At 34.8% G+C, this 16,173-nt stretch overlaps 2 protein-coding genes across 5 annotated transcripts; both read left to right on the top strand.

Moving 5' to 3' along the window:
* Window positions 1–1,948: 1,948 nt before the first annotated feature.
* Window positions 1,949–8,033, top strand: LOC110426071 (O-fucosyltransferase family protein). 2 transcript variants are annotated; one of them, XM_021441148.2, is made up of 10 exons: window positions 1,949–2,260; window positions 2,636–2,720; window positions 3,512–3,582; window positions 3,671–3,759; window positions 3,879–4,122; window positions 4,803–4,915; window positions 4,994–5,084; window positions 5,199–5,327; window positions 5,677–6,227; window positions 7,093–8,033. In XM_021441148.2, the coding sequence occupies exons 1-10, from the start codon at window positions 2,066–2,068 to the stop codon at window positions 7,553–7,555; spliced, it is 2,031 nt and encodes a 676-aa protein (XP_021296823.1). In that variant the 5' UTR covers window positions 1,949–2,065; the 3' UTR covers window positions 7,556–8,033. The 2 variants fall into 2 exon arrangements, with proteins under 2 accessions (XP_021296823.1, XP_021296822.1); XM_021441147.2 differs by having other exon boundaries at window positions 1,950–2,260; window positions 3,509–3,582.
* Window positions 8,034–11,810: 3,777 nt separating this feature from the next.
* Window positions 11,811–16,173, top strand: LOC110425696 (transcription factor BIM2-like). 3 transcript variants are annotated; one of them, XM_021440643.2, is made up of 8 exons: window positions 11,811–12,135; window positions 12,230–12,332; window positions 13,727–13,796; window positions 13,926–14,021; window positions 14,465–14,528; window positions 14,607–14,889; window positions 15,481–15,610; window positions 15,789–16,173. In XM_021440643.2, the coding sequence occupies exons 1-8, from the start codon at window positions 12,066–12,068 to the stop codon at window positions 15,897–15,899; spliced, it is 927 nt and encodes a 308-aa protein (XP_021296318.1). In that variant the 5' UTR covers window positions 11,811–12,065; the 3' UTR covers window positions 15,900–16,173. The 3 variants fall into 3 exon arrangements, with proteins under 3 accessions (XP_021296318.1, XP_021296319.1, XP_021296317.1); XM_021440644.2 differs by having other exon boundaries at window positions 14,465–14,889; window positions 15,512–15,610; XM_021440642.2 differs by having other exon boundaries at window positions 11,816–12,135; window positions 14,465–14,889.

Genomic DNA, 16,173 nt, shown 5'->3' with positions numbered 1-16,173 from the left:
TAAATATGGTAGTTATGAATTTTTTTTTGAATTTATATTTACTTAAATTACATACTTAATATCTATTCGAACATTCATTGATTGGTGCATAATTTTTTATTTAAAAAGTAAATTTAATTTTTCTTTTTTTCAAATATTAAAAATAAAATTTACATAATACATCAAATCCAAAAATAAATAATCCAACTTTGCATGGCAATATTAAGAGTCATTAGTCATTACCCCATAGATTATATTCGATCTTTGGCATTGACATAGTGAAAGGTAATGCATGGCTGAAGAAAGTTGGTGTCGTTAATAAGTTGTGATGCTGCCTAAATTTAGAAGGTTTTCACTCTTTCCTACCAAAATGTCGATTTAAAGCATATAAATTGTATCTGCCCCCGACCTTCAATCATGGAATAATTTCTTATTTTTGGATCTAAAAGCTAAAAATAGTAACATAATATTGAAAACCAAGTTTTTGCTAAAAGAAAACGTTGGTGGTACGTAGGGATTGTTGGGGGTTCACATGCTTTCGGCAGGTTTTCTTCTTAATTTGTCGTCCTCTCTTCTATTATTAGAAAATTGCAACTTGGAATCTCTCCCTTTTTTAATCCTTGTCTTCATAATGTCAAAGGGAATGGTTGAGTTGAGTCATGATGGGCGGCACAAACTCCCCCGAAGGCTAAAAAGGTTCATCTCTTTTATTGAGTTGGAATTAAGGAGATAATATTGGGAATGGCCTCTTGATATACGAAAAGGTAGTGTTGGAACACAACTTGCATTGGGGATTGGATAAAAGTTATGTACCTTCATTGTTGTTAACTGTTGTTGATTAATTAATTATGATTCGTATGTCGAATTGATGTATAAGAGTAGAAGCTTAGTTGGTATATAATGAAGATATGTTGCTCCTATTGTCTTTTTTTTTTTTGGCATCTCAATGCTTCTGGTTTTCCAACTCCTTTGGTTGGGTGAATTTCTGAACTCAAAAATGGTTACCGTTGATTTTAGGCAGAGCCTGTTTTTGATGACAAGGCCATTGGGTGATGATGGGTCACCCAATGGCAGAAAACGACATAAATATGTAACTTTTGAGCAAGCCGTCCACCTTGAGAATCAGGCAATAAAATCCCAAACCCAAATGCATTTACTGCTCATTACGACACCCCTCCTCCAGTCCTTCTGCCTATAAACGCCACTCTCTCTCACGCACCAGTCCCTTTCTTCTTCTAATTCAAGCCTGCATTCACTGCCCTTTTTACTAGGTTCCATTGGCAAATGAATCAATCACCCAAGGATTCCTCCAGTCTCTTCATAGTTTTCTTTTTCTCTTGGCCGATTCTACAAGGGGACCAGTAAAAGGACACAGTCCCACCCTCCTCCTCCAGCCACTAACCACCCCTTAAAAGGGAATTTTCACCATCACGTGACTAAAGCCCTACATCGCGTGACATTATTGACATCAATGTTGCCATGGAATAAATATATATCCAATCGATCTTGCACCTTTCTCTGTTAGGAAAGATGTTAATCAATGAAACAAAACCTGTTAACTTGTTGCCCTTGGAAATCAGGATTAATAAGGATTCAATCTAAAATTGTTTACCAGTGAGACCCAAGGAAGAATAATTATTGAGTGCCAAAATCGATTTGACAAAACTTATTCACTAACAAGATTGAGGGAAATCTTTTAATCTCCATAATACTTCAGTATTACCCTTCCATTTGAGATAAGGAGCGAAGGACAAAATCTCCATAATAATTCAGTACACGCGCGGAAGAAGAGAGTGGACCAGTAACTGTAAGAAAATCTTTCCATGCATTAGCAATAGCATTGTCCGATCCCTCACAAGTTACAACTCAACACCCCCTGTTCGTTCAGGTATTTTTTTTTTATAAATTTTTTTAACTATAAAACATGTTCTCACACGTGTTAACACACGCTCTTTCGCTTTCTCTCTCCCTTGCTCTGTCTCTTGACTTTCTTTACTGACTCCTCCATCCCCTTCTGTTTCCTCTTCTTGAAGCTCTCATTTGTAGAGAGAGAAGACATACCGTTGGGTTTTGGAAAGAGAGAGAAATGAAAGAAGGGAAAGCCTTTCTGAAGTCTAGAATGAAATGGGTTGGCTTAGTTGGTTTAGTTTTATCTGCTTTTTCACTCTTTGTACACTTTTTGCTAGCTAGATTCACTGAAGATGGCTTCTCAGAATACCAGTCATCAGTAACAGTCTTCTCTTGGAGACCTATTTTTGAAACTTCAGACCTTTCAAGAACGGTAATGTGCACAGTTTTAGGCTTTCAATATCTCATTTTCTGGGTTTTAAATTTTGCTTCTTTTTTATTTGACGTGTTTTGCTTTCTGCTCATTGGTTGTTTTTCTTAAAGCTTTTTGCTTTTGGTTTCCTGTTTTAGGATATGTGGATTTGGTTTCAGTGCTCTTTTGGAGTTTTGTTTGGATCCATTTCGGTTACCAAAGATGCCCATATTAATGTTATTTGTTTGTTTCATGAAGATAAGCTGAAATATGTATTTTGGATCCAGTTTGATTTGGTTTTAAATTTGTTTTGGTCATTTTAAAGCCAATTCTTTCTGTTAGATTTTATTTAACAATTATGGCTTCTTATGTTTTTCTTTTTATCTGTTGATGCAGAGCCCATTGTATAGAAGACTATGGCGTCCAGTGGGGCAATTGGAATCTCTACACCCAGATGCAAATCCTAGAGGATACTATGCAGGTTAGCTCTCATTTGTTTTTCCCAAGAACTTGACTCAGAAGGTGAAATTCATGAAAATTTGCATATTTTCCATCCCTAAAATCTAGTTAATAGAGGTTTAAGTTAAAGTTTCTAACATTGAGTGATTAGGATTTTGAACCTGTTATTATCATTCTTTTATCAGGATGCTTTAAATGCGTGGTCCCTTTTTTACCGCTAACCAATTTCTGTAGACAATTGCGATGATGAAAGATTTTGAAACTTCTTGACATTGGTGGGATTTGAAGGACTAAAAATAGCATAAATTAATTAAAATTAGTGTGCTAGAATATATGGGGAGATTAGATAGAAAATTGTGGATGACTGCCCTTCACGTTCCTTAGAGTTTGCCTTCTCTTTTAATTTGACCCCCTGACTTGTAAACTGCTTTATATTTGCAACCTATAAACTTGGAGTTTTATTGAGCATCATGTTACTTTAAAAGTGGTCATTAGAACTGTGTTATTTGATGCGTCATGTTTAATAGTTCTTAATATTTGTTTTCTATTGGGACTTTCTTGCTTAAGTTAGCATCATATTGATGAATTTATTGGTACATCTCTATGCAAACAAAATCTCTGATTTATCATGTCTTTGTATCTATTTGGAGTTGCATTTTATGATTCCCCTTTTCAAAAACATAGAATTATTGGTTCCTCAGTTGTTTTACTTGTAAGGCTCCAATAGTTGTTTTTCTTATTCTTTTTCTGCCATAAATGTGTATACATATGTTGAGGATTAACGCATTTCTATACGCAACATCCTTATAGCAGGTCCTAGTGCTCAGACAAATGGGTACATTTTTGTCAGAATACAAGGTGGTTTCCATGAGATTAGGAGCTCGGTAAGGATGCTGTGTTCAATTGCCTAATTGCAGATACAATTTTCCATTATACTTAAATTGGGTTGTAATATTTTTCATAATCTTTTAGATATGTGATGTGGTTGCGGTTTCTCGGTTTCTTAATGCTACTTTAGTTATTCCAGAGATTCAACAAACAACAAGCAAGAAGGGAATCAGGTCATTTTAGTTTTGTATTATTGTTACAATTTTCAATTTTATTTGGTGTTAAAGCATGACTATTCAGTGTATCAATAATTATTCTATGTCAACTAATTTCTGTGATATGTTCAATGCAGCTCACAGTTCAAGAGTTTTGCATACCTCTATAATGAGGATCAATTCATGGCGGCTCTAGCAAAAGATGTTAATATTGTGAAAACCCTTCCTAAAAGTCTTAAATCAGCGAGGAGAAATAAGGAGATCCCGGTGTTCAGAGTGCCACACTCAGCTTCACCATATTATTATTTGCACAATGTGCTCCCTGTTTTGATCAAGCATTCTGTAGTTGAAATAGTTGTTTCTGATGGTGGATGCTTGCAGGTGACGAGACTTGCCAATTTTATGTGGATCCTGTGACTTGAATTTTAAACTTTTTTCTTTTTTGTTAGATTAACTTTTTGAACTTTGTATGCTCAAAAATTATAGTTAGACTCATGCTTCTTATTGCTAAATGATGCTTGCATTTTATTTGGCACCAAATTGGTTCTTGGTTTTTAATTTGGATTGATATCTATCAACTTATCATTATTGTTTGGTTTTTTTCTAATATGTTTGATATCGAATTCTGGAGTTTGAATCTTGAGTACTCACATTCTTAGAAATGTTAGCCCTGTGTTTATGTTATGTGTAAAGTCCATATCAAGGCCATAAACTTTCTCTTTATGATGCCAGAACAAATTCCTAAAGAATTGTAGCCAGTTGGTTGCTTAGATTTGTTTGTAGTGAAGAATGGCTGATGTTGCTTTGCATGTTAGATTTTAACAACCCCATTTGCCCCACTTTTTAATGCTCATCCTATTGTATGACTGTTTTTGAAAGTCTCTTAACACAAATAATCTTTTGTGCTTCTGATATCTTATGATGAAGAGTTAAGACTAATGGGAATCTTGCAGCCTTGAAGTTAAAATACCCTTCATTACACGTAGTTATTCTATCATATAAAAATTTTAATTTCTTTATGCATTTATAATTGTTGCTAATGTCTTCTGTATCTGATCCAGGCCATTCTTCCACCACATCTTGAAGAGTATCAAAGACTCAGATGTAGGGTGGCTTTTCACGCCCTTAGGTTCCGAGAGGATGTTCAGGAACTGGCAACTAAGATTTTGCATAGGTAAATAACTGGCCATGGTTATAAATTGTACTATCATTTCCTCTGGCCTTTTTTGCTAATTTTGTTTTATCAATTAAGGTTACGTGCTCCTGGACGGCCATTTATTGCCTTTGATCCTGGGATGACAAGAGATGCTTTAGCCTGTCACGGTTGTTCTGAACTCTTCCAGGTACCTGCTTTAAACTCTGAAAGGCACCATTGGTGCTTTTACTCTCTGAACCTGTTATTGCATATCTTGTCCATCATTTGACACATTTTTTCTCTTTTTGGAGCTTCCCCCAAGGATGTGCATACTGAGCTCATTCAGCACAGAAGATCTTGGATGAGAAAACGTGGAATAATAAAGGGGCAGCTATCTGTAAATTCTGCAAAACAACGCCTCAAGGGTTCATGTCCATTAACGCCAGAAGAGGTACAAAACTATGAGTGTAGTGATTTTCAATTGGTGAACTTCATTTGTTTATGAAGCTTCAGTTTGATGCTTTTTCTTATTGTTTGAGACCAGAGATGCCAATTTACCATCTGACCTTAGAAGTTGCCTCTTGCACTTAATTTATGGTGTGGAGAGGAGTTAGGTTATGATTTTTAACTGGTAGAGATTTTATAAAGGCAGGACAAATTTTACAGTGGGTTTGTCATTGTGACGGGGTTAAAAACAGCCTGTGGTAATTGGTTCTACTGTTCCTAACTGGCTAATTATTGTAGCCATTCCATTTGATAAAAAATGGCTTGAGGTTGAAAAATCACTTGTCTTTGTACAGGTTGGTATTCTTCTTCGTGCTTATGGATACTCATGGGACACAATCATATATGTGTCTGGAGGAGAAGTTTTTGGAGGCCAAAGGACATTGATCCCTCTTCATGGAATGTTTGAAAATGTTGTTGATAGGACTTCCCTCAGCACAGTTTGGGAGCTCAGTAAAATTTATGGCCGTGAGGTTAACCTTGAGGAAAATTACCCAAAGGCTCCACCATCTGCTCAGGTTGAAATGAAGCTTGATGCATGGAAAAACTCTGGTCCTCGTCCTCGTCCTCTTCCACCTCCTCCTGCCAAACCAAAGACTTACAATATTGAAGGGTGGTGGGGTTGGGTGGCTGAGAGTGATAATGAGCCTGAAAGTACAGTTGTAGAGTTGAGGACTAATGCCCATAAATTACTATGGGAAGCAATAGACTATATTGTTTCTGTTGAAGCTGATGTTTTCATCCCTGGATTTGATCGTGATGGTAAGGGACATCCAAATTTTGCCAGTCTGGTTATGGGACACAGATTGTATCAATCAGCTGCATCTAAAACATACAGGCCAGACAGGTAAACATCTTTGACTGGACATGCTTGCACATTAGTTTTACAGATCTATATTTTATATTTTTTGGCCAATCACAGATGTATAATTTAGTTGTATGTTATTTTCATGAAAGATAATGATTGTCTTGGAGTCAAATTAGCCTTTTAACTTCTATTAGTAATCAGGCTAATGTTCTACCGCAATCTGTTGGATATACTGATTAGTCAATAAGATAGGTCATGGGAGGTTACATGTTATGCCAGTTGAATGATTAATTACTTAATGCCACAAAATTATATCAGTCTGCATAGCATATTTTTGGTTTGTGGTTATCTCATATCTCCTATCCCGGAGAAGGTGAACTATTCAGCTTAGAAGCTTAAATTGAATAAGCGAGGGCTCAATAAATGGTTTTTATTCTGATAATACGGTTTTTGATTCTCTAAAGCTCTCTAAAGTTCTTCTACTCTATCCTTTCATCCACTCCTTATACTAATCTTTTCTTAATTCAATGGTTTCCATTATTAGTTGGACAGCATATATAACTCCATCTGTCTCAGGGGAATCTTTTCTATTCCATAACTTATATCCTGATTATTTGAAAATTAAGCAACATATGGGTTGCATAACCATTTATAAATACGTGTTGTTCATCCTGATATAAAGACAAAAGCTCACTTGGTATGGAGTTTGAACTAATTTGTGACTGTGTGCTGTAGCATAAATGGCACTTGCATATTCTGTAGTAATAATAGAATTGCTTCTCAACTGTCTCTCTCTTTCCTTTATGTTTGGAAGTCTTCTCAGTTGCCAACTGAAAGGTGTTCTCTCCTTTTAACCTTTCTTTATGCTCTCAACATGTTCTGATCGTATGCTCTTTGAACATAGGAAAGAAGTTGTCAGGCTTTTGGAAGAAATCCGTGGCCACATATATCATGCAAACCATACCTGGTTAACAACAATACGCAGGCATTTGCGGAGCTCTTTAATTGATGGACTGATCGAAGAATCAAATAAATCAAAGTCTTCATCTTTTCTTTCACATCCAGTCCCTGAATGTTCTTGCTTGAGGCTTGATTCTGGTGAAACATCATCTAATTCTTCAAGTAACACAGCGCACTTGCAAGTTCAGACTGCTCTAGGAGTCGTACATCGTTGCCCTGTTTGGATGGATGGTGAAAGAAGTTCAAGCTCAAAAGAAAAGGAAAATGAAGAGGATATTGATGAAAATGATCCATCATCATCTGGATTGTTTTTTCAGCACAGTGGAAGTCAGGATGTTGGAGGTGAAGATATAAACCTCAAAGAAGAATCACAATTTGAGGATCAAGAAGAAGATGGTGGGGATTGACGATAGGAGCTTATAACTTTTGGTTAAGTTCCTAAAATGCAGCGCGTTGCAGTGTCAATGTACATAGATATAGCCTCTGCTGCTAACTTGCAGTAAGCAAGGAATCTTGAAGTCTGATTCAAGATGGAGAAGCAAGGTTCCTAACAGAAAATTCTCACTCATTAAGCCTGTAAGTTTAGCTCACCCTTTTTCAGATCCATCGGATGTGATATTTTCACATAGTAATGGATCATATAATTCTAGCCTCGCCAGAAAAAGCTATAGTTCCGCTCTTTATGTAAGCCTGCAACCAATTTTGACTAGTCTTAGCTTGTTTTCTTAATGGAAAAACATAAATTTTGTTATATATCTCAGGAAATTCTCAAAATTTTTAAGGGATTTTCATGCTTGAAATTTATGTAACATGATTAAGAACAAAATTAGACAGGCGTCTTTGTTTAGTCCATTATTAAATATACTATTCTTTATCCTTTTGTGATGGATATTGGTTATTGAATATATTAATGCTTTGGATTTTGGTTTACCCTTCACTTCCAACTCAGTCAAATATGCTCTCCTATTGAGTTCATTAGGTATAAATATGATAATCCTATTAACAGGGAAGCAAAGTTCTGAACCTTTTTCATAGTATTAGTTCTAAAAGGCAACTAACATATTTCTCTGTCCAGAAAATCATGGTTCTAAAATTCTGAATAGGCAATCACCCTTTTGAAACAAAGAAAATCTTGCACCATCTTTTATCGTGCTTTCAGTGTTTCTTGTGCCTGATTGCTGTGCCAGTCACCTGAGAGTGCAATCTTGATTTTTCAATGTTCAAAAGCTTTACTCCTAAATTCTGATAAAAGTATCAACCAAAGTTAACCCGAATCCAAAGTACCCAATGGCCTCAAATGTATTCAGATACCGTTTTATCATTTGATCTAATGTCCCCCATAGATTTTCCAATCTGAATAGAAAGAACAGCCAAAATATCAAAGTTGCTGTCATGTTGAAATTTCCTTGGACTTGCTTTATCAGTAGTACAAACGAAGAGCTTCACACAACTTTATCCACATGCTAAAATTCAGATTGGAAGGAGAATTGACGTTTCAGCAGCCTTGGAGGCTAAGCATGCTAGTCTTTTTACCACCCTTGCTAACACAGGTTCCAAGCAACTACAAGCTGAAAAACCCTGGAACAGCCGGGGGTCAGCGGAGTGCCATTGGTCAAAAAGGCCGAGTGGATTTCAACCTCTAGTAACAATCTTTGTCTTCAATAATCGAATTCCATGGTCCATACAAAATTGGATTGATCCCCAGAAAATGTTTCCTTTATAATCCCCCAACATCCCATGGAAGAAACTATCAATCAACCCAACAAAACGCCACTTAAATTTTCTCCCTTCATCGAATTTCTTTGTTGGGTTTTCTTTTGTTTTGCTAAAAGAGGGGTTAAACAGGCTAGACCAAGATGAGCAAAGATAAGAAGCGGAGCTCGTGTGCCTCATTTTTAAAGTTGTTACCGTCTTTGTGCTGCCATGCCTACCCAAAAACTGCTGGATTTGACAGCATCAAAAATGCTAAATCAAGTGGCCCCGAGGCTGCAATTTCTGCTGCAGTCAAGCATTTCAGTCATAAAGTACACTTTGGGTAATCCTCTAGCATCCATCACCACTCATGTATGGCTCATGGCTGTTGCAAACTAGCAGTCAAAACCAAGTCTTAAACACTAAACAAGGCCTCTTGGCTGCAGCACAGGGTTGCTTTTTCCATTCCCATCTCTAGAACTTTGCAGTGTATTTGTTAAAAGGATAATGAAAGACATTTACAACAAATGATCACTTTGGTGGGTAAAGCTTTAGTTTCGAAGATTTGTATTTTATGTTCAAGAAGCCACTGAATAAGTGTAAGGGATCAGCAACTTTCATAGTATTATGTACCATATAGAAACATTAAATAAATAAATAAATGTACAATACATTTTACAGTTAGAGTCAGTTAAACACAATTATCAAATTGAAAAAAATGAAATAAAAGTAACTAGTGTTATATGTATCTTTGGTAGACAACTTCAAAGCGAAACAAACAAAGTTTTAAAAGTGTGATTGAATGGATATATATATATATATATATATATATATGATCAATTTTTTTGAAAAGAAAATACATAAAAAGACTTATGATTTAAAGTTTAAACACACAAAAATATGAACAGAAAAGTCCACCCAACTTTATGCGCATGCTGAAACTCAGCATACAATTCCTCCTGGAACATAAAGCTTCAGCTTCTGTTAACCTCAAGAATCATGGAAGAGACCACTAGTCTGTCTGCAACGTGACGTTTTCAAACTTAAAAGGAAAAACCAGTGATCCCTTTAAAAGGGTTGCCTCCTTTGTCTCTACGTACCCCATAAATTATTTCATCACTGTCCTTTTGTTGACGTTAATTGTGCTATATTTATTTAAGTATAAACGCTCCATTTTGGTTATTCAATATATTATTTTTTTAATTTTATATAAAATTATATAAAAAAGCAACAATGAGTGACTTGAATGAATAAAAGAGTTATATCACATTGCATAATAGTAAAAGTAATTCAAAATGAGTGATAGAATTCAAAGAATATAGTTTCATTTTTGAGATGTTTTAAAAATTAAATTTAGTGATTTAGATATATATGTAATTAAGAAGGTCTTTTACTAATTTTTATTTGCAATACAAGTATTTTTTTAAATTTTTTTAAAAAATAAGTGATTGCACTATTAAATACCATGAAATCGATGAAACAAGTTTATTACTCCATTAATTTATACATAACGAGTTTGTAACAATATTTGTTCTAATATTCTTTTCTGTCACTTCTCAAATTTCAACACATTCGATATTACCTGTCTCCCTATCAACCCTCTACAAAAAGATACATGACATATCTTGCTTTACCCTAAAACACTTGAAACCCAAAAAGATGGCATGGAAGAGCATCAATCAACCAAGACATAAAACACAGTTTAACATTCTCTGTGCATCGAATATATCTTGGGGGCTTCGTTTCGTAAATTAAGAGACTACCGAAGCAAGATGAGCAAACATAAAGAAAGGGGAGCTTAGTTTGGGTGGATCACTTTTAAGATTGCTATCTTGGTGTGCATACAGCGCAAAGGTTAATGGAGTTGCTAGCTTTTAGCTATGCTAAGCATAAAACTAAACTTGGCCCATCATTCAAGCTATTAAATGTTCAAAGAAGATGAACGACTTGGTCTTGGAATTAGACCAATATAAAAAAAAAAAAAACTATATATTGACTTTAATTATAAATAAACTAAAGCAACTCCCCTTCGCTACTTGTTTCATTGAGGTAAATATAATACTAGTTAAAAAAGGACAAAGCCATAAGGCTCAAAAGTCTTAACATCTTATTATAAACATTCTTCGGTTTCACCCCTTTTAAGATTTCGGGGGGCAAACCCAAACCATGTTTTTTTTATTATGTGTTCCAATTGGTAAGACAATAATAATAATAAAAAAACAGGTAAAGAAGAGTTGGAATTTGCAACAGTAAGAAAAGGTTAAGAAGGACTTTTAATCATCTTTATATGTAAATCATCAAATTTTTTAAAATATCTAAAATAATTTATAAATAATGTCATTTATTTTGAGTTAATTTTATTATTATTCACTTGAATCAATTATTCTAATTGTTCTAGTTATTGCCATTACTCTTTGCATGTTATTATACTGATGTAAAATAGTTTTAAGGAATAATAATTAGTTAATAGCCAAAATGCATTTGAATTGAAGTTAGGAATAAGGATAAGTTTAAAATCTTAAACCCATTGTAATGTTTTTTTTAAAAATAAAATCAACTTAAGTTTTTCTTTTTATCAAATGCCTCCAAAAAATTATATTTAAAATGATTGAGCTATATTCAAAGTACCATGAAAGCATAAACACTACATGGGCTTTATTTTATTAAATGAGTGAATTTTAAACTCGTAAATTCAACTCATTCTATTTTTATTTCTTCATAAGATAAACCAAGAAAGCCGATCATTTGGGAAGAAAAAAAATAGTAAAACGAATAATAGAATCACCATTAAAAAAAATAAAAATACTAAAATGCGTATATAATTATTAAAATATTCTTTCTCCCAAGTGTGCCTCTTCTTAAACGTCACCAAACACGCGCACATTAGCACCCACCACTACCATCATAAATTTAAAGAATTAATCAATAAAAAAATAGCACGACAAAAAAATCAAACCAACAATATTTAAAACAATAAAAACTCAATCAATCAATCAATCAATCAATCCGCAATTTTTAAATATTCCCTTTTTCCACCCATTTTTCTTAGGGCGAAAAAGGAAAAAAAATATATATCCTACTATTTCTCCGTTCCCTCTTTCTGCAAAACCTGACCCGCCTGACTCATTCGAACCTCTCTCCCGGTGCTCCATTTCCCGCCCGGCCGCTCCCTCTCTGTTTTTCCTTGCATAGAATTTTTATAGATTTTTTAAAATTTTTTTTTAAATGGTGAAACCTGTGGCAACGGCTCAGCTTCATCAGGAAGAAGAAGACGAAGATGATTACGAAGATAAAGGTTTTTTTTTTTCTTTAAGAATTGGAGCAATTGATGTTATTATTTTTTATAATTTTGTTTTTAATTAAAATGGGATTTTTTTGGGTAAAAATAGGGGAAACAGTGAAAGAAGGCAAAGGAAGCGAGCAAAAGGCGAATACGAATCGGTCTAAACATTCTGAGACTGAGCAACGTAGAAGAAGCAAGATTAATGAAAGGTGTAGCTTTAAATTTTTCCTTTTTTTTTACTATTATGTGTAATTATTTGTATAATATTTTGCTTTTCTTTGTTTAATTTTGTATATAAGTTTAAATTGAACGCCAGAAATGAAAATGTTCGGATGAATTGGTTATTAATGAGGAGAAGTGACTAGAACTATATAAATTAGACGGATTGTTTGTGATAATATGGTTAATAAAATGCAGCGGTGAAGATTTAAGGTGGAAAAAAGGGTTAATTGTGCAATATTTCTATGTTTTGTTGAGTGGTGTTGTCTCATGTTTGGATAAGTTTGGAGTTGCTGTGGCTTTATATTCATGTTTGGCCGCTTTGCTTATAGGCCATTTGTTTTTCCTTGGATTGCTTAACATATACGGAACCTTTTAGTGATAACATTGTTAACTAAAGTAAGCACAATGAACCATTTTTTTGGGGGCAGCTTGGTATTATCAGAAAACAGAGCTAAAAGTTTGTTTGAAGTTAGTACTGCTGTATTTTAATGACAATATTGTGCCAATAATCAGTTTGAATTCTTTGACATGTTTAAAGCATTCTTATTAATGTTTTGACCTAGTTTTGAACCTTGTTTAAGTTTTCTGCTTCAGCTATAGTTTTCTATTTGAATCCTCTTTCGACTTAGGTGACCTTGTAAATTGTTGCAATAGCTAAGGCCTTTGTTTTTCATTATCATTTGGCTGCCTTTAAACTTTTGATACTAGTAGAATGATATTTGAATTCTACGATAGAAATGGAAAGAATTATGCTTCTTATTGTTGATTCAATCCACTTAGTGGGAAATCTTTTGGCTACAACAAGTTGAATCACTAATCATAGGAAAAATGATTTCTTCGAGTTGAACAAGGAAAAGAGCCTGAAACGGTATGGATTAGGCCAAGCTGCGGAAATTTGATCCGACAGATCATAGTAAGTTTAACAAAAGAAAAAAAAATGGCTTCCACAATGGAATTTGATAAGTGAGGTTTTGAGTAAATTGTAGAGGTGACAATTCAGCAAGTCAGATCAGGTTTAGGTCATTTCTGGTTTTCACTTTTCTGGTCGTTTTAGAATTGATTTTTGTTAAGTTCGAATATTAACCTTTTGAGTAAATTCATATTGGGTTTCAGCAAGTTTTTAGGTTCAGGTCAACTTTTGTCACAATTGAGTTTGAGTTAGGATGGCAGTTTGGGCTCACTGGCCTGGGCTATCTCACATTTGGTCCTTTTGAGTTTGGGTTGTTGATGTTTCAAATAATTTCTGGTTGGGTTTTGGATGGGTTGAGCAGGTTATGTTGGTTGGATAAGCTTTGTCTACCTATTAGTATTCCTCTTTTTTGTTACAAATAGAAGCCAAGGTTGCTCTCATATTTGAAATTGATTATTTTTTATGTGGCAGGTTCCAGACTTTGAGAGATCTTATACCTCAAAATGATCAAAAAAGAGACAAGGCTTCTTTTCTGTTAGAGGTCCCTACTCAATGATGTTCTTTTCTGTACTACATGCTACATTACATATGTATATACATGCAGAAATATAATATAATATTTTTTGTTCCTCTTGAATGGATTTTGAATATCATCTACTTTGATCTGTAGGTCATCGAGTACATTCAGTTTTTACAGGAAAAGTTGCAAATGTATGAGGGATCTTACCAAGGGTGGAGCCAGGAGCCGACAAAACTGATTCCATGGGTAATATTCTTAATGCTTGATGTTTGGTCCTCTTTATGTGCATGCTGATGTGGATATTTTCCTTGAATTTTTATTACTTTTACCTTGATGTGTTGATATCTGTTAATGTTTAAGATTGATGTCTCCAATCCTGCATTATTGGAGATTTAAAATGCTAAAAGCGTGGGTGTTAAAAATCTAGTGCATACTATTGAATCTTTATTGGAGACACATGTTGCTAATCATACATCTAGTAGTTGTGTCCAATAGACAATAGATGAATGCACCCTGTGTTTAGGGCAAGAGGAAAATATATAGCAAGAGGGTGGATGTTATTTCTCCTTGGTTAGAACTTGTGTTCATGAGTTGCAACTGGAATTTTCTACAAATAATAATTTTCTATCATGTTACTTTTCATAATTTGAGAGGAAGCTTACTTTTTTTTTTTGTTGCTGTTTGAACAGAGAAATCATGGGCTTGCAGAAAGTTTTATTGATAATTCTCAAGTTATGAAGAATGGATCTAGTTGTGAGAATAATGTCATCATTCCGTCAATACTTGCAAATACGCAGAACTCAATTGAGTCTGACTTGGGTAATGCTGCAGTTTTCAAAGCACTGGATCATCCCCCTGGGTCAGCTACTTCTATGGTTAACATGCAGACACAACCGAACACATTTGCTACTCATGGAAGAGGTAGCATCCCTACACAATCTTTCCATGAGTCTGCTTCTGATTCTGAGAATGTGGTGTATCGACCCCAATTTCAGTCATGGCAAAGTAGAGAGTGTCTAACTGAGAGTGCTGTTCCAAACAATTCAGCAAATGGACAGGAGGACTTGACCGTCAGAGATGATTCAGTAGGTTTGTCAAGTGCCTACTCTCAAGGGTGAGCAACTGCCATGTATTTCTTACAATTCTGTTGTTTTAATTGTCAGAATTTCTCATGGGTAATAATGTATTACTTTTCTAGCTTTAATAACTTTGCCTGACCTATTATATCACGTGGAAACAGTTGCAATCAAAGATTTCCAGCTCTAAACTCATTGAAAATTAATACCCATCTGGCCATTATAGTCTTCTAATATTGATGAGTACGCTGGACAATGAGTCATATGGGATGCAGGCCTTACATAGAATACCATCCGTTAATTAACGGCATTGATCTTAGATGCTCATGTCTCCACTGAGATTAGGGGCTGGTGTTTCGGAGGTTTACTTACCGCTCATATTTAGTCAATGTCCGTAAATTATGGTGACTAATCTTTATTTTTTTAATAAGAAACCTTCATAGTTAAAGTCTTGGCTTGTAATTCTTTGGATTTTGACCTGACATGATGTACAAAATAATGGTATTCTGACAATTTATTTCCCAAATTTTAGAGTTAATGATGTTATTCTGTTTAATCATGGCATTTCTATGACATGTCCTCGTAGGTTTTATACATGCTATTAAAGAGCTGGTTTTTGGGTTAAACAGGATATTGAACTCTCTGACCCAAGCACTGCAGTCTTCAGGTGTGGATATGTCACAGGCAAGCGTCTCTGTGCAAATTGATGTTGGTAAACGAGTAGCTAGTGGAGTGACTTCTATGGCATCCAGTTCTAAGGTTTAGTTATAATCCCTTCCACTTCTTTAAAATCCTTTCTTCTAGATTAAGTAGATCTAAGATTTTTGTTTTCCTGTTCCTCTATCTTCAATTATCCCTATTCCCCTCGAGCAATGCATAGAAACCATTTACTTCCTTTTTTTTTATTACCATTCTTTTTGTTTTCCTTTTCATTTAGGAGAAAGAAATCCAATATAGAAGCAATCAAATGATAGCACAAACTGGAGCTCATAGCTACACTGAGGAGTCTGATCAGGCTTACAAGAGGCGCAGAACAGGAAAAAGCTAGGTGAATCCTAGTCACTTTCTCTTTGCCCGTTTTGCTTCTTCATTCAGGTTCCTTTATAGTCTGATTGGGGTGCTCATTTTTGCCATGCCATTGGCCACAGATTATTAGGTCTTCAAAGACCAAATGTAAATGTTTGTGCTTCTTGGTTTGCCAGGTCGCATTGATTCTCCTAGGGAGAAAATTGTTACATATTCTTTTATTTGTACTTGTTTGAGACAGAGGCTTCCATGCATATATGAGAAGCTGCTTTATTATTGCTGCTATTATTATTTAA

This window comes from Theobroma umbraticum, unplaced genomic scaffold (assembly GCF_002168275.2).
Source record: "Theobroma umbraticum cultivar Fairchild unplaced genomic scaffold, ASM216827v3 scaffold_12.1, whole genome shotgun sequence".
NCBI lineage: Eukaryota > Viridiplantae > Streptophyta > Magnoliopsida > Malvales > Malvaceae > Theobroma > Theobroma umbraticum.
The sequence above is the reverse complement of the archived record's forward strand: the minus strand, read 5'-3'. Positions and strand labels throughout refer to the sequence as shown.